Below are 18,091 nucleotides of genomic sequence, written 5' to 3'. Positions count from 1 at the left end.
TCACGTGTCTTAGTTTAAAGTAACTATCCTGTGTAAATCTCACTTTTAAAAGTTAATATTCTCTTAACTGAAATGTCGTTGACTCATTCTATACTCTTATTTTTGGCCAAAGCATAAATTGGAAAAAAACCCCACCTCAAACAGACCGTCTATATTTTTTTTTTGCTATTTCCTCATACAGGAAGATGTCAGCTGGGCAATCAGCAGTCTACTCACCTTAACATTTTTAATGAATGGTATATGCCCACACAATTCTGTTGTTGGAGTACGCCCACACCATTCTGTTGTTGGAGTACGCCCACACCATTCTGTTGTTGGAGTACGCCCACACCATTCTGTTGTTGGAGTACGCCCACACCATTCTGTTGTTGGAATACGCCCACACCATTCTGTTGTTGGAGTACGCCCACACCATTCTGTTGTTGGAGTACGCCCACACAATTCTGTTGTTGGAGTACGCCCACACCATTCTGTTGTTGGAGTACGCCCACACCATTCTGTTGTTGGAGTACGCCCACACCATTCTGTTGTTGGAGTACGCCCACACCATTCTGTTGTTGGAGTACGCCTACACCCTTCTGTTGTTGGAGTACGCCCACACCATTCTGTTGTTAGAGTATGCCCACACCATTCTGTTGTTGGAGTACGCCCACACCATTCTGTTGTTAGAGTACGCCCACACCATTCTGTTGTTAGAGTACGTCCACACCATTCTGTTGTTGGAGTATGCCCACACCATTCTGTTGTTGGAGTATGCCCACACCATTCTGTTGTTGGAGTACGCCCACACCATTCTGTTGTTGGAGTATGCCCACACCATTCTGTTGTTAGAGTACGCCCACACCATTCTGTTGTTGGAGTACGCCCACACCATTCTGTTGTTAGAGTACACCCACACCATTTCAACACAGAAAAACTGCTTTTTAACATACTTAATTGCCATTTTTTTGGGGGAAAATTATTAAATTCATATTGTAGTTAATTATAGGTCCTATTTCATATAAATCTGGAAACACTGGCCAGTTCCTTAAAAAAAATTGTGGGTAGTGCTAAAACAATAGCATCATATCTGAATTCCTCCATCATTATGCACCTTCACCATTCATTCAAAAAACAAATATTTGGTTGAAAAGTTATCCTGCTATTTTAGTCTCTCCTGTGAGGTCAACTAAACTCCCTCTCTATGGTCTCCATCAGGTCCACTTCTGATCCATCATACAGAATGACAGGCATGGAGAGAGAGGGACCATTGCCATCGTCCAGGACTCTGGAGGGGGGGGGAACCGATAGATATGTCAATAATTGTAAGAACAATAAAATAACTGGCAGAGGGGGTTTCAGACATAGCCTGAAGAAATAGCTTGAATGAAACTGTGGACCAAATTCTGATGCGCAAATGGGCTCAGTCAGTGAGCCATAGAGGCAATATATATATAGCCACGGTCTATTTCCAAATTATTCCAAATTACAATTAGATATGTTATTACAGTCTTCATTTTCAGCATATTTCCATGTTTTAAATAATATAAATAAATTAGCCACAATAAAACACCTGTTTGTTTCCAAGTTGTTTGCAGACGTGGAACTAATCTGATCAGCCCAAAGCACAATGGCTTGGTATTTTGATATGCTCAAGGTGAATTTGATCTTGCCCGATCTTCAGTTACTACAGAAATCGTGTGTGAGCTAAAAATGAATAATTTATGAAAGAGCAGGATAGGCTACTTACGAGTCTGTTTCTGCTCGAGGCACTGACTCCACACAAGCTGACCCCGTTGTCAACAAGTCCTGTTAAGAGTTTTGACAATAGAGTTGGCAGAAAACAATATATAGTTTGCAGATAACTTAAAACATACAAATGTTTTAATATGTTACCCATACCATTGGTTAAGTAATTTTAAAACAGGAAATCGTAGATCAACATTCTGTCAATTTGATTATCCTTGTCCATCACCACTGACCAGAACAAGAAAAAATAATATTCTTACATTTTCCTGAGTTCTGCTTGAGAACTGAATCTGTGTATTTTTGCAAAACTGGTTGAAGACCGGGGTGCCTTTCTTGTCCTTGACTCCAACAGAACCGTTATCTGGACAACATGCCCCAGGCCCCTCCGACAATTCAGAACTCTGCCAGTGAGGGGTTGAATTGAAAACGCTTTCATTGTGGACTCGACTGGAATAACATAACCCATATGTATTAGACCTTATGAAAGGTTTCGTTTGATACGTTTTCCTCTTGGAACGCAATTCCCGATTGTCATATTCCTGTAGAACTTGATTCAGTTCCACATCAATGTCATCATCCTCTACGGAAAATTCAGAATCGTGTCCTTCACTGTGGCAGTCTTGTTGCGCTCTATTTCGTGACTGACTTGAATTCGTAGATTTTGTTATTTTCAATGGTTTGAACAAGTGTCTTTCCTCTTTCAAAACGTGGACTGTGTTGTCATCTCTTCTGAATGAGTTTATCTCGTTGACACTGGCAGGAGCAACCTTCTTTCCTCGACTACTACCGCTACCCATGTTGTTGTTGTTGTCCCTTGGCACCAGGCTGTAAAAATTTACAAGGCACAGCAAAGGCACGCTCCCATTTCCAGTTCGCGTTGCCCCCCCACCAAAAAATCTAAGAACTCAGAAGTGAAACATTAACTTGTCTCCACGCAGTAGCTCGTACAATAATTAGGCTAATTTATGCACGGGCTGAAATCAGTCATTATCTCTGTGGCACAATGGAATCATTTAAAAAATCGAAATCTAAAAATGTGTGGCAGAATTGCCGCCTAGATTAGAGTCCTCTGAGTACCGAGAGGGCATTTTGTGAAACTTTCCAAATGTTATTGTGTACCGAGAGGTCCATGACGTCTCCATCCATTTAAGGACACTGTCTAAAAGCCCACTGTTTACAATCCTACAATTGCATCGCCGAGAGTCGTCACCATCAGAAGTTCTGTAGATAGCCTTCTAGCCCACTGTAAAGCTTTTACGGTGCCTGCCTGAGTCTCATGGGTGTCCGGATGAGAACAGCTGGACTGGACCGAGATGCTCAATAACAACCGCTCACAATCCTATGGCGAGGAGACTGAAAACTCCTCCCTCTCCATCACGTTTTATAGAGGACAAATAAGAAACCGCACAGTGAGAAAATTCCAGTTGGATAAAACCCCTCCTTTTAAATCTTTTTTTCAACTTTTCTAAGTAGCCAACACAGACCTACAGCGAAGTTGATAACCTCACCTCTAAATTGGCTTATAAACATGAATAGCCAACAATTCTGAAGCAATTGATTGTTTTATTCCAAAACTTCAAAAGAAAAATCAAATGAGTTGCAGTGGAAAACGTGACATGAGAAAAGTCCATGTAACTGAGCTATAGCCAAACAGATGCTACCCACCAATGGTCCTGACTCTTTTCCTAACTCGGAGCACAATAAAATGGGGATGATTAGTGACAAAAAGAATGGAGCAATTAGTTTGATATATATATTGGCCATGTCTTGACAGCAGCATTACCTGTCTGTGTTAGACTAATATGTTTTATTGAGGCAAGGGAGGACAGTACACAAAGGATGTGAGGCTCCGGCACAGATCAGTAGTGTGTATAGGAGACTCAGAGACCCTATAGTGAGTGATTATAGGTCCAGTGCTGAGCCACACAAGAGAGGGGCATTCCATTCCAACATAACGGGCTTCCAGGAGATTCTTCAATAAGTCATTGTTTGGAGTTGTTCTCTCTCTCTCTCTCTGTCTCTCTCTCTCTCTCTCTCTCTCTCTCTCTCTCTCTCTCTCTCTCTCTCTCTCCTCCACAAGTCATTGTTTGGAGTTGTTTTCTCTCTCTTCTCTCCTCCATAAGTCATTGTTTGGAGTGCTCTCTCTCTCTCTCTTTCTCTCTCTCTCTTCTCTCTCCTCCATAAGTCATTGTTTGGAGTGCTCTCTCTCTCACTCTTTCTCTCTCTCTCTGTCTCTCTCTCTTCTCTCTCCTCCATAAGTCATTGTTTGGAGTGCTCTCTCTCTCTTTCTCTCTCTCTCTTCTCTCTACTCCATACGTCATTGTTTGGAGTACTCTCTTTCTCTCTCTCTCTCTCTCTCTCTCTCTCTCTCTCTCTCTCTCTTCTCTCTCCTCCATAAGTCATTATATGGATTGTTTTTTCTCTCTCCCTTTCCCTCTATTTATCTCTCTCCAGACTATGCCACCTGCTCATGCTGGAGAGCTACCAAGTCAAAGACACCTGGCCTAGAGGCCTTTTGCTGGGTTCTCATCTGTTTGGAATCCAATAAAGAAAATGTTGGGCGTTTTCTTCACATGAGAAAGTTAAAGAACATAGATGCATTATCACAAGTGTGACATAAAACAGTATCCTTTCCAGACCTTGCACCCGTCCTGGAATGTCACAGAGAGGATTCATATGGTTCCCTATCTAACATTCCTCCTACTGTATATCATTGAATGTTCTTTTCTAGTTGTGTTTGTGTTCCTGAGCAGACCCCTCTCTGTTATTCACTGTTACATTCGCATGTCCCAGAAGGGTTGAGAACATCTGGATCTCAGCTCAACAGCTTCCAGACAAGAGAGAGAGGGGAGTCACTTCTGCAGCTGTGGCATCCAGAGAACAGACCAGCTACATAACTGAGGTTTTCCTTTACTCTATTTTGGACAGAAATAACCCCTACATGGAGACACTAGTAGAGTTTTTATTTTTCATATATTTTTTTTCACCTTTATTTAACCAACAATTGTGACCTGGCCAAGATAAAGCAAAGCAGTGCAACAAAAACAACAACACAGAGTTACACATGGGATAAACAAACGTACAGTCAATAATACAATACAAAAATCTGTATACAGTGTGTGCAAATGAAGTAAGGAGGTAAGGCAATAAATAGACCAATAGTGGCAAAGTAATTACAATGTATGTGCAGATGAGGATGTGCAAGTAGAAATACTGGTGTGCAAAAGAGCAGATTAACAAATATGGGGATGAGGTAGGTAGTTGGCTGGATGGCCTATTTACAGATGGGCTGTGTACAGCGGCAGCAATTGGTAAACTGCTCTGATAGCTGACACTTAAAGTTAGTGAGGGAGATATAAGTCTCCAACTTCAGTGATTTTTGCAATTCGTTCCAGTCATTGACAGCAGAGAACTGTAAGGAAAGGCAGCCAAAGGAGGTGTTGGCTTTGGGGATGACCAGTGTGGTGGCTTATTTCTGCTTTACCAAATGAGGAGAGTTACAAACTTCACACACCAGTCAGAGTTATACTTTAACTACATTTTTAATAATAATAAGAGCTTTGCAATAGCATTTTGACTTTCAATGATGCACCATCTCTAATAAACCATTGAAAGTGACATCAGAAAAGTACAAATATCTTTTATAGCCAAGATACACCCCTCTCAACCTACATGACGAACCACAGATCTTAGGAACAGTTCACAAAGAAAGACTTTTACTTGAGAGAGAGGAGTATCCCTTAGCCAGATAACATTCGCTATAAATTATCGTTCAGTTTGGTCCCTCAGACGAGGTTCTAATCTCATTCCTGGTACTTCATAGCACAAAAACATTACCTCATGTTATCTGGAATGCTCTTTAGGTTTTATCACCCAAAGAAATCGTAAATCTCTCCTGTCAGTGCTATCTCATAGAGGCCCATCCTCAGTGGAACACACACACAATACTCTATTCTGTCGAATAAAACAACCATTATAATGCAATACAAGCATTATATTATAATCTTACAATTTTCCACGACACCAGTGAAATATAACTGCTGGAGCGCATGCTATCTGTGGGTGTTGCTACGGTGACCAGTGAGCTGTGATAAGGCAGAGGTTACCTAACAAAGACTTATAGATGACCTGGAGCCAGTGGGTTTGGCGACGAATATGTAGCGAGGACCAGCCAACAAGAGCATACATTTCGCAGTGGTGGGTAGTATATGGATGACAAAATCTATTTGGTGAGAAAACGGATGGCACGGTGATAGACTGCATCCAATTTGCTGAGTAGAGTGTTGCAGGCTATTTTGCAAATGACAAGGATCGGTAGGATAGTCAGTTTTACGAGGATATGTTTGGCAGCATGAGTGAAGCAGGATTTGTTGCGAAATAGGAAGCCGATTCTAGATTTAACTTTGGATTGGAGATGCTTAATGTGAGTCTGGAAGGAGAGTTTACAGTCTAACCAGACACCTAGATATTTGTAGTTGACCACATATTCTAAATCAGAACTGTCCAGAGTAGTGAGTTGGGCGGGCCATAAACACCTCAGGTACACAGACAAACCCCACAGTGAAACACATTACATACACTATATATACAAAAGCATGTGGCCACCCCTTCAAATGACTGGATTCGGCTATTTCAGCCACACTCGTTGCTGACAGGTGTATAAAATCGAAGTAAGAATATATAAGTATAAAATATATGGATGAGCAGTGACAGAGCTGCTAAGATGCAATAGATAGTACAGAATATTTTTTTATTTTTTTATTTTTTTATCTCACCTTTATTTAACCAGGTAGGCTCGTTGAGAACAAGTTCTCATTTACAACTGCGACCTGGCCAAGCTAAAGCATAGCAGTGTGAACAGACAACAACACAGAGTTACACATGGAGTAAACAATAAACAAGTCAATAACACAGTAGAAAAAAAAGAGAGAGAGAAAAAAGAGTCTACATACATTGTGTGCAAAAGGCATGAGGAGGTAGGCGAATAAATACAATTTAGCAGATTAACACTGGAGTGATAAATGATCAGATGGTCATGTGCAGGTAGAGATACTGGTGTGCAAAAGAGCAGAAAACAGTATGGGGATGAGGTAGGTAAATTGGGTGGGCTATTTACCGATGGACTATGTACAGCTGCAGCGATCGGTTAGCTGCTCAGATAGCAGATGTTTAAAGTTGGTGAGGGAGATAAAAGTCTGAAGGATACAGTATAGACTATATACAGTTGAAGTCGGAAGTTTACATACACCTTAGCCAAATACATTTAAACTCAGGTTTTCACAATTCCTGACATTTAATCCATAGGAGTTGCAATTTGGATGAACGACAAATGGGTTTCCAATAGGTTTCCATAATAAGAGCCTGGGATCTGAAAACCCCCCAATTCTGGTTGGAAATTCTTCGGACTGTCGCCTGACATATCAATTCTGGTCTAGTCTCCGACATTATTTCAACAGTTTTAGAAACTTCAGAGTGTTTTCTATCCAATGCTACCAATCATATGCATATCCTGGCATCCTGGCATCTGGGATAGGCAGTTTACTTTGGGCATGTCAGTCAGGCAGAAATTCAGGAAACTGCCCACTAGCCCTAAGAGGTTTTAAGAATGTGAAATATCAGAATAATAGTAGAGAATGATTTATTTCAGCTTTTATTTCTTTCATCACATTCCCAGTGGGTCAGAAGTTTACATACACTCAATTAGTATTTGGCAGCATTGCATATAAATTGTTTAACTTGGGTCAAACGTTTCAGGTAGCCTTCCACAAGCTTCCCACAATAAGTTGGGTGAATTTTGGACCAATCCTCCTGACAGAGATGGTGTAACTGAGTCAGGTTTGTAGGCCTCCTCGCTCGCACATGCTTTTTGAGTTCTGCCCACACATTTTCTATAGGATTGAGGTCAGGGCTTTGTGATGGTCACTCCAATACCTTGACTTTATTGTCCTTAAGCCATTTTGCCACAACTTTGGAAGTATGCTTGGGGTCACTGTCCATTTGGAAGACCCATTTGCGACCAAGCTTTAACTTCCTGACTGATGTCTTGAGATGTTGCTTCAATATATCTACATAATTGTCCTGCCTCATGATGCCATCTATTTTGACGGCTGCGTGGTCCCATGGACCTGATTTCTTTTGATTTTCCCATGATGTCAAGCAATGAGGCACTGAGTTTTAAGGTAGACCTTGAAATACATCCACAGGTACACCTCCAATTGACTCAAATGATGTCAATTAGCCTATCAGAAGCTTCTAAAGCCATGACATCCTTTTCTGTCATTTTCCAAGCTGTTTAAAGACACAGTCAACTTAATATATGTAAACCTCTGACCCACTGGAATTGTGATACAGTGAATTATAAGTAAAATAATCTGTCTGTTAACAATTGTTGGAAAAATGACTTGTGTCATGCACAAAGTAGATGTCCTAACCGACTGCCAAAACTATAGTTAGTTAACAATACATTTGTGGAGTGGTTGAAACATTTGTTTTAATGACTCCAACCTAAGTGTATGTAAACTTCCGACTTCAACTGTACATATGAGATGACTAATGTGAGATATGTAAACATTCCTAAAGTGACATTGTTGAAGTGAACAGTGTTCCATTTATTAAAGTGGCCAATGATATTAAGTCTGTAGGTAGGCAGCTGCCTCTCTGTGCTAGTGGTGGCTGTTTAACAATCTGATGGCCTTGATATAGAATCTGTTTTTTAATCTTTCTGTCCCAGCTTTGAAGGACCTGTACTGACCTCGCCTTCTGGATGGAAACAGGGTGAACAGGTAGTGGCTCGGGTGGTTACTGTCCTTGATGATCTTTTTTGCCTTCCTGTAATATCGGGTGTTGTAGGTGTCCTGGAGGGTCGGTAGTTTGCCCTCGGTGATGCGTTGGGCGGATTGCACCACCCTCTGGAGAGCCCTGCGGTTTTCCGTACCAGGAAAATTGGAGTGGGTCTAGGGTGACAGGTAGGGTGGAGATGAACACACCAGCCAGCTGGTCTGCGCATGCTCTGAGGACGCAGCTAGGGATGCCGTCTGGGCCGGCAGCCTTGTGAGGTTTAACATGTTTAAATGTTTTACTCACGTTGGCCACAGAGAAGTAGAGCCCACAGTCTTCGATAGCGGGCCGCGTCGGTGGCACTGTATTGTCCTCAAAGCGCGCAAAGACGTTATCTAATTCGTGTGGGAGCAAGACGTCAATGTCATCGATGGGGCTGATTTTCTTTTTGTAATCCGTCAACGCCAAACTGTGTGACATTCTGTTGACTTTACTTTACTTTACAGATGGTCCTGGTTGGACAGTGTGTAGGTTACTGTTTGTTACCATGTAATCGGCTGAAGAAATGAGCAAAACAAGGCTGTGAAACATATTTTATCCCCTTGACATAGTGATATAAGGTTGTCAGGGTAACTCCCCTTTCAATGTTGAAGAGAGTGCAGTTTTGGTGAAAGAGAGAAACTGGCAGCCCATTCATCACTGAGCTTTCCCCCCAGCTACATTACTGCTGTGTGATTTAAGGGGGGATTGATGTAATTGTAACGTTGGTATTTACCACAGGAGACTGCTGAGGGGAGTACTGCTCATAATAATGTCTGGAATGGAGTAAATTAAATGGTATCAAACACGTGGAAACCATGTGTTTGTTGAGTTCGATACCATTCCATGAATTCCGTCCAAGCCATTACTATGAGTCGATCCTCCCCAATTAATTAAGATGCCGCCAACCTCCTGTGGTGTGTACGTCATTGGGAAGTAAGGGGATCTACATATCTTACAAGAGGAAGTTAGGCTTGCATTCCTTGTGAGGGAAACTGCACACAAAAAGTGTATTTGATGTAAGGGATAATGTTTAGTTCAGACATGCAGACCTTTTTAAGATGTTACTTTTTGTGAAATGGATGTGTTGCTGAAACCACTCACCATTCAAATAGAGTCCTATGGAGGCAAAAACAAGGCATTACTTCAAAATATATAAATTATTTATTTTACACAACTCAGTCATATATGCCTTTATTTTTCACCACCACCAGATGGGGCTATCATGCAGACAGACTATAGCCTCTCAAAGAACAAGGAGAGAGTAGTTTGTAATTGTTGTCCATGTTATATCGCTTGATCTTGACCGCATTATATGGACTTAACTTAACTGCTGAGAACTATGGGAGGTGTTGCTGCAGTGACCAATTGAGTTCTTTCTGCCAAAGGTCAAGCAATAGGCAACAATATAATATCTCTCAATGCCAAGTTTGTTATATGTAGATTTTGGGGGGGATCTCTGAGAAACAGAAGGTAATCATTCTTATTATTATGCTGTTTGCCTGTTTCTCAATGCTCAATGCACAATGTTTTAACTCTTCTTGGCTGCCAACTGAGGTACTGTATTTAGTTTACTTCAAAGAACATTTCTCAGACTGGCTCTCAGGCGAATGCTTACTTGTTTTTAAACTCAAACAGGCATTGTTATATCTATATGTCTCTTCTTTATTCTTAGTGCTGTGTTTGTGTTCCCAGCTATTTGGGATTCCACCCATGGCAGACTGTGTCACATTGATTAAAAAAAGTTCCAGCAAAACGTTGCCTCAGTCAAGTGTAGAACGAATACTAACATTTTAAAGCTGGCACCAGAAGACAACCCCTCCAGGTTTATTTGGTCTTGTCTGCTTTTTATGTCTCAATTAATAATGCAGGATCACAAATATTTCACAAAAACAAACTTTTGTGGTTGGAAAGACCAATTGTGGATCGTTGATGTCAGGTGCGTGAATGAGGACCCAAAAGCGAATTAACAAACAGAGTTTCTTTAATGATGAACACACGTGGGCTCAGATGGACAGGTAGATTCCGACAGGACAGGACAAGGTTGCAGCAAACACGATGATAGTCTGGTTCAGGCATGAGACACACAAACAAGAATCCGACAAAGACAGGAACAAAAACAGAGAGAGATATAGAGGACCTAATCAGAGGGAAAAAGGGAACAGGTGGGAAAAGGGGTGAATGAGGTAGTCAGAGAAGACAAGGAACAGCTGGGGGAAAGAGGGACAGAAACGGTAACCTAGTACGACCAGCAGAGGGAGACAGGGTGAAAGGAAAGGACAGAAACAAGACACAACATGACAATACATGACAGTTGAATTAAGTGGGTTTAGAAACGTCTTACTCTTTCACTTTTTGGGAGGAATTTTGTCTGATAGTAGTATACCGGGAACTCTAACAGCATTTATTTGATTTTCAATCAGTTGATAGAGGGCAGAGCGGTCATGGAAACATTTGACTAGGATAACGCTGTGAGTACAGTACTGCACAGTCCTTGGCTTTACAGAAGGCTTTGTGAGCTCCAAAGCCGTTCTGTCACCCTTTTACTGCTTTGATGATAGCATAATCAGCACCACTGGCAGTCTGGACCATGGACAGCGCCGTACCTGATATTGACAAGATAGTCGAGTGACTGTACATGGTGCTGAAAGGCTTTGGGCCAGTCGTGAGGTGCTGAATGGACAGCTCTACTGTATCACCTTGTCCACACCTTTACACAAGCTGGAGCTTCCTGGAATCCCACAGTGTAGCATTGAGAGATTTAAAACATTCAATTTAATCATATTAATTTGTAAATTAGCATTAATAATACCGTAGTATACACTGCAGGTTACCAATGAAGCTGTGGAGAACCACCAAGTAATCCTAATCAGAAGTAATCCTAATTGCTCAATAAGCAAAACCGTCTCTGTGAAGTTTCTGGGAGTGTGGGGAGAGAGAGGAGAACACTGTCGGATACTGTACTTTACATCATTAACACATAGGGGGCATATGTGCCATACGTTGCTCCCCATTGTGTAATAGAGCAGTAATTGGCAACCATCATCTGTTCCTGACATTAATAAAAATACTGTTTAATGGAAATACTACTCAACAGAATGTGGCATTTATGTAACCGGCTAGAGGACAGGGTATTCAATCACAAGCTGTTTCTCTGCTCTGAGAAACGAGAAAAAGTGTCTGTGGGTGCAGGTGTGTGTACGTCGGTGCTTGTGTGCATGCCATTCAAGTTTGTCCAAAAGCAGATTTGTTCAAACAGGAGTTTCTTTACCTCACGCAGAGAGACTATTGATTACCTGTGTAACATGCATGACCATGAAATCATAAAGTGAAAATTAAATGAAACTGCCATTAAAATAAATGAAATTATGAAACTATGAAAACTATTAACATAATGGGCTACTGTATTGAAGTGCCTATTGAGCAGGTGTCGCTGACGCATGCCTGATCTTACATTGCCATGATAGGTATTTTAAGTATCAGCTAACCACATCATATGATACAGCAATCTGTCATTCGATGACACAGTCGATGACGTAGCACGCAACCAAAGCATTGCAACTTTTGGATTTCTGTGGAATATTGACGCTGAGAATTTCTATTGGATTACATCTATTTACTTGGATTTGGATTTCGTTTCAAAGTCAAAGACTCAAACAAGGTTCAAATCAAATCAAATCAAACTTTAAGTGTAGACTTTACAGTGAAATGGTTACTTAAAAGCCCTTAATAGTGCAGTTCAAGAAGAAGAAAATATTTACCACGTACGCTAAAATAAAAAGTTAAAATAAAAAGTAACACAATAAGAATAACAATAACAAGGCTATATACAGGGGGCACCGGTACCAAGTCAGTGTTCAGGGGTACAGGCTAGTTGAGGTAATCTGTACTTGTAGGTCGGAGCGAAGTGACTATGCATATGTAACAAACAAACAGCTAGTAGCAGCAGTGTACAAGGGGGGGGGGGGGGGGGGGCTCTAATCACTGTTGTGTCGTCAGCAAACTTAATGATGGTGTTGGAGTCGTGTTTGGGCACGCAGTCGTGGGTGAACAGGGAATACAGGAGGGGACTAAGTACACACCCCTGAGGGGCCCCAGTGTTATGGATCAGCGTGGCAGACGTGTTGTTGCCTACTCTTACCACCTGGGGGCGTCACTTCAGGAAGCCCAGGATCCAGTTGCAGAGGGAGGTGTTTAGTCATAGACTCTTTAGCTTAGCGATGAACTTCGTGGGCACTATGGTGTTGAACGCTGAGCTGTAGTCGATGAACAGCATTCTCACATAGCTGTACCTTTTGTCCAGGTGAGAAAGGGCGATGTGGAGTGCGATTGAGATTGCGTCATCTGTGGATCTGTTGAGGCGGTATGCGAATTGGAGTGGGTCTAGGGTGTCTGGGAGGATGCTGTTGATGTGAGCCATGACCAGCCTTTCAAAGCACTTCATGGCTACCGACATGAGTGCCACGGGGCAGTAATAATTTAGGCAGGTTACCTTTGTTTCCTTGGGCACAGAGACTATGGTGGTCTGCTTGAAACATGTAGGTATTACAGACTCGGTCAGGGAGAGGTTGAAAATATCAGCGAAGACACTTGACAGTTGGTCCACGCAGGCTTTGAGTACATGTCCTGGTAATCCATCTGAACCGGCGGCTTTGTGAATGTTGACCTGTTTAAAGGTTTTGTTCACATCGGCTACTGAGAGCCTTATCACATATTTCAGCGTTGCTTGCCTCGCAGCAAGCATAAAAGGCATTTAACTCGTCTGGTAGGCTCGCGTCATTGGGCAGCTCGCGTCTGGGTTTCCCTTTGTAGTCCGTAATAGTTTTCAAGCCCTGCCACATCCGACGAGCATCAGAGCCGGTGTAGTAGGATTCACTCTTAATCCTGTATTGACGCTTTGCTTGTTTGATGGTTCGTCTGAGGGCATACCGGGATTTCTTATAAGTGTCCGGATTAGTCTCCTGCTCCTTGAAAGCGGCAGCTCTAGCCTTTAGCTCAATGCGGATGTTGCCTGTAATCCATGGCTTCTGGTAGGATTTAGGTTTTCTTTTACATTGTGCATTTGTTCTTTGGACTGTTGGCACCGACAGGACTATTCATTTGTTGAACACTGAATCATTATTTTGTTGCTTATGTTGAACCCCAATTATTTTCCGATCAATATACTATTAGTGATCTGGCCAAGTTCCCCAGTGTTTTATGTCTGGCAAGTTTGTGGTTTATGCAAGTTTGTTACACTGGATTCTCACCTGCTCTTGCTACACGGTATGAAAATCAATATGTTAAACTTGCTTAACCCACATTCTTCAATATCATCGAATTACTCTTATAGGTTATTGCATCGTGCAGCCTCCCTCTGTGTTGAGGTAATTACTTAACCATCAACATGCTGTTCTGTTCTATAGTGTAGTCATATGGCTGATGCTCCAGGGACTAAATCAACTCCACTGTAATTACAGCAGTGATATTGACTAAATGTTTTCCTTTATTAACATGCTGTTACAGTCTACTCCTAGACCTCAGTTTAATTTGTCGCTTCCATAAGGCTTTCCCTGGTCAACATTTCTGTCACAGTTCCAGCATGCTAACGAGGGCTCGGCAGCGGCGGCCAGCTGTGTGTGTGTGTTTGTGTGTGTGTGTGTGTGTGTGTGTGTGTGTGTGTGTGTGTGTGTGTGTGTGTGGGTGTGTGTGTGTGTGTGTGTGTGTGATAATGATAATGTAGTTTACGAATGTTCAATCAGAAAGGCTTGTCTGAATGCTCATTTACCTTCATCAAGTAAGCATAACATAATTCAGTCCATTTCCGGACGCTCTGGAGTCCGGAAACGGGGGTCCCCTGCGAGGGTCCCCGCTCCAGAGGGTCCCCGCTCAAGACTGAGGTAGAGCGGGATCCACATCCTGCACCCGAACCGCTGCCGTAAAAAAGGCCCACCCGGACCCTCCCCTTTAGATTAGGTTTTACGGCCGGAGTCCGCACCTTTGTGGGGGGGTACTGTCACGCCCTGACCTGAGTATTCCTTGTTTTCTTTATTGTTTTGGTTAGGTCAGGGTGTGACATGGGTGAAGTATGTGTTTTTGTACTGTCTAGGGTTTTTTGTAGGTTTATGGGGTTGTTTATCGTCTAGGTGTTTATATATGTCTATGGTAGCCTAGATTGGTTCTCAATTAGAGGCAGGTGTTTATCGTTGTCTCTGATTGGGAACCATATTTAGGCAGCCATCTTCTTTGGGTATTTCTTGGGTTGTTGTCTATGTCTAGTTGCCTGTACCTGTATTAGTATTATATAGTGTCACGTTCGGGTTGTTGTTTTGTATAGTTTGTTAAGTGTTCTTCGTCTTCATTAAAAGTATGTATTCATCTTACGCTGTGCCTTGGTCTCCTCCATTCGACGAACGTGACAATAGCAAGTAAAACACTGGAATGGTAGATTTGCAGTGGAAGAATATGCAAAGTAGAAATAGAAATAATGGGGTGCAAAGGAGCAAAATAAATAAATAAATACAGTAGGGGAAGAGGTAGTTGTTTGGGCTAAATTATAGATGTATAGGTGCAGTAATCTGTGAGCTTCTCTGACAGCTGGTGCTTAAAGCTAGTGAGGGAGATGTGTTTCCAGATTTTTTGCAATTCGTTCCAGTCATTGGCAGCAGAGAACTGGAAGGAGAGGAGGCCAAAGGAAGAATTGGTTTTGGGGGTGACCAGAGAGATATACCTGCTGGAGCACGTGCTACAGGTGGGTGCTGCTATGGTGAGCAGCAAGCTGAGATAAAGGGGGGACTTTACCTAGCAGGGTCTTGTAGATGACCTGGAGCCAGTGGGTTTGGCGATGAGTATGAAACGAGGGCCAGCCTACGAGAGCGTACAGGTCGCAGTGGTGGGTAGTATATGGGGCTTTGGTGACAAAATGGATGGCACTGTGATAGACTGCATCCAATTTATTGAGTAGAGTATTGGAGGCTATTTTGTAAATGACATCGCCTAAGTCGAGGATCGGTAGGATGGTCAGTTTTACGAGGGTATGTTTGGCAGCATGAGTGAAGGATGCTTGTTGTGAAATAGGAAGCCAATTCTAGATTTAACTTTGGAATGGAGATGTTTGATGTGAGTCTGGAAGGAGAGTTTGCGGTCTAACCAGACACCTTGGTATTTGTAGTTGTCCACAAATTCTAAGTCAGAACCATCTAGAGTAGTGATGATGGACGGGCGGGCAGGTGCAGGCAGCAATCGGTGGAAGAGCATGCATTTAGTTTTACTTGTATTTAAGAGCAGTTGGAGGCCACGGAAGAAGAGTTGTATGCCATTGAAGCTCGTCTGGAGGGTTGTTAAAAGTGTTCAAAGAAGAGCCAGAAGGATACTTGCTTGACCGCTGACCCATTACGGATGCAGGCAATGAGGCAGTGATCGCTGAGATCTTGGTTGAAAACAGTAGAGGTGTATTTAGAGGGCAATTTGGTTAGGATGATATCTATGAGGGTGCCCGTGTTTATGGCTTTGGGGTGGTACCTGGTAGGTTCATTGATAATTTGTGTGAGATTGAGCTTCGATTGTTGGATGGCTGGGGTGTTAATTAAGCATGTTCCAGTTTAGGTCAGCTAGCAGCATGAGCTCTGAAGATAGATGGGGGGCAATCAGTTCACATATGGTGTCCAGAGCACAGCTGGGGGCAGAGAGTGGTCTATAGCAGGCGGCAACGGTGAGAGACTTGTTTTTAGAGAGTTGGATTTTTAAAAGTAGAAGTTCAAATTGTTTCGGTACAGACCTGGATAGTATGACAGAACTCTGCAGGCTATATCTGTGAAAGGGAATTCCAAGACGCGAGTGTACAAGTGTCTCTGACCAGGCTGGTCGTTCATCCTCCAATGCAGCGCTGCAGCCACCTCCACCACCTCGACCCGAGCACCTCTCGCTGCTTCTTCAACCAACTACCTGGCACTGTTAGCTATCCAGATGTCTTTAAAACCTCTGATCCCAGGCTACAGCATAGTCTTTTCATCGCAGAGTTTGTGGTAGCATTTATCTTCACTGTGATGTTTTGCTCCATGTTTACACATCTAGGAGAAGAGAGCTTGATAAATTACATTTCTATGATTTGTGGCTGTGGTTAGCTGTCATCCCACGTTGATATTTAATATTCATTTCAGCCATCAGATCTGGTCAGATTTATTGAAAAAATTGTTATTTTACGCATAGTTTCTCCAGGCTATTTATAGGGAAAACTCAATCATATCGGCTTTCTTGACATCCGGATTTCATATTCACTATCATGAATCTAATGCTTTTCTGGTGTAAAAATAACAATTGATTGTTACTCAACTTATTTATTAAAACTCCGATAAAGAATACATGTTGTGCTTCCCGCACTCTCACCAGTAGAACAACGACACGGATAATATAGAGCTGGCGGAATTTTCCATGCAGTGGGAGGCCCCGGTGCACAACTGAGCAAGAGGACAAGTACATTAGAGTGTCTAGTTTGAGAAACAGAAGCCTCAAGTCCTAAGCTGGCAGCTTCATCAAATAGTACCCGCAAAATACCAGTCTCAACGTCAACAGTGAAGAGGTGACTCTGGGATGCTGGCCTTCAAGGCAGAGTTCTTCTGTCCATTGTCTCTGTTCTTTTGTCTAACGTAATCTTTTATTTTTATTGGCCAGTCTGAGATATGGCTTTTTCTTTGCAACTCTGCCTAGAAGGCCAGCATCCCGGAGTCACCTCTTCACTGTTGACATTGAGAATGGTGTTTTGCGGGCAGTATTTAATGGTGCTGCCAGTTGAGGACTTGTGAGGTGTCTGTTTCTCAAACTAGACACTCTAATGTACTTGTCCTCCCACTCCTCTTTCCATTCTGGTTAGAGACAGTTTGCGCTGTACTCAGAACTTTGTTGAAGACTCGAGTCTTCTTGGGTATGACGCAACAACCCTGGCACACCTGTATTTGGGGAGTTTTTTCCAATTCTTCTCTGCAGATCCTCTTAAGCTCTGTCAAGTTGGATGGGGAGCGTCTCTGCACAGTTAATTTCGGGTCTCTCCAGAGATGCTAGATCGGGTTCAAGTCCGGGCTCTGGCTGGGCCACTCAAGGATGTTCAGAGACTTGTGCTGAAGCCAGTCCTGTGTTTTTTTGGCTGTCTGCTTAGGGTCGTTTTCCTGTTGGAAGGTGAGCCTACACCCCCAGTATGAGGTCCTGAACGCCCTGGAGCAGGCTTTCATCAAGGATCTCTCTGTTTCTACTACTTCCGGCGCCGACAGAGATGGCCGCCTCGCTTCGCGTTCCTAGGAAACTATGCAGTTTTTTGTTTTTTTACGTGTTATTTCTTACATTAGTACCCCAGGTCATCTTAGGTTTCATTACATACAGTCGAGAAGAACTACTGAATATAAGATCAGCGTCAACTCACCATCAGTACGACCAAGAATATGTTTTTCGCGACGCGGATCCTGTGTTCTGCCTTACAAACAGGACAACGGAGCGGATCCCGTGCAGCGACCTAAAAAAACGACTCCGAAAAAGAGGGAAACGAGGCGGTCTTCTGGTCAGACTCTGGAGACGGGCA

The 18,091-nt window shown here is 42.6% G+C and overlaps 1 protein-coding gene across 1 annotated transcript; it reads right to left on the bottom strand.

The window, feature by feature from the left end:
- Window positions 1-801: 801 nt before the first annotated feature.
- On the bottom strand, window positions 802-3,062 carry LOC118944312. Its single transcript, XM_036962834.1, has 3 exons — window positions 1,989-3,062; window positions 1,730-1,788; window positions 802-1,267 (listed from the first exon to the last, which is right to left on the bottom strand). Exons 1-3 carry the CDS (start codon window positions 2,523-2,525, stop codon window positions 1,165-1,167), a joined length of 699 nt encoding a protein of 232 aa, XP_036818729.1. The 5' UTR covers window positions 2,526-3,062; the 3' UTR covers window positions 802-1,164.
- Window positions 3,063-18,091: the final 15,029 nt, after the last annotated feature.

The sequence above is a fragment of the Oncorhynchus mykiss genome, chromosome 25 (genome assembly GCF_013265735.2).
Source record: "Oncorhynchus mykiss isolate Arlee chromosome 25, USDA_OmykA_1.1, whole genome shotgun sequence".
NCBI classification, from domain to species: domain Eukaryota; kingdom Metazoa; phylum Chordata; class Actinopteri; order Salmoniformes; family Salmonidae; genus Oncorhynchus; species Oncorhynchus mykiss.
Note: the sequence above shows the minus strand (reverse complement) of the source record. Positions and strands in the feature narration are given on the sequence as shown.

What these genes read in the sequence shown, in the direction of transcription:
- LOC118944312 (XM_036962834.1), bottom strand. Translation starts at nt 2,525, where the DNA reads ATGGGTAGCGGTAGTAGTCGAGGAAAGAAGGTTGCTCCTGCCAGTGTC. An exon ending in CAAGCAGAACTCAGGAAAAT is followed by an intron (nt 1,789 to 1,988) that starts GTAAGAATATTA and finishes AACTCTTAACAG; the next exon opens with GACTTGTTGACAACGGGGTC. An exon ending in CCTCGAGCAGAAACAGACTC is followed by an intron (nt 1,268 to 1,729) that starts GTAAGTAGCCTA and finishes CCCCCCCTCCAG; the next exon opens with AGTCCTGGACGATGGCAATG.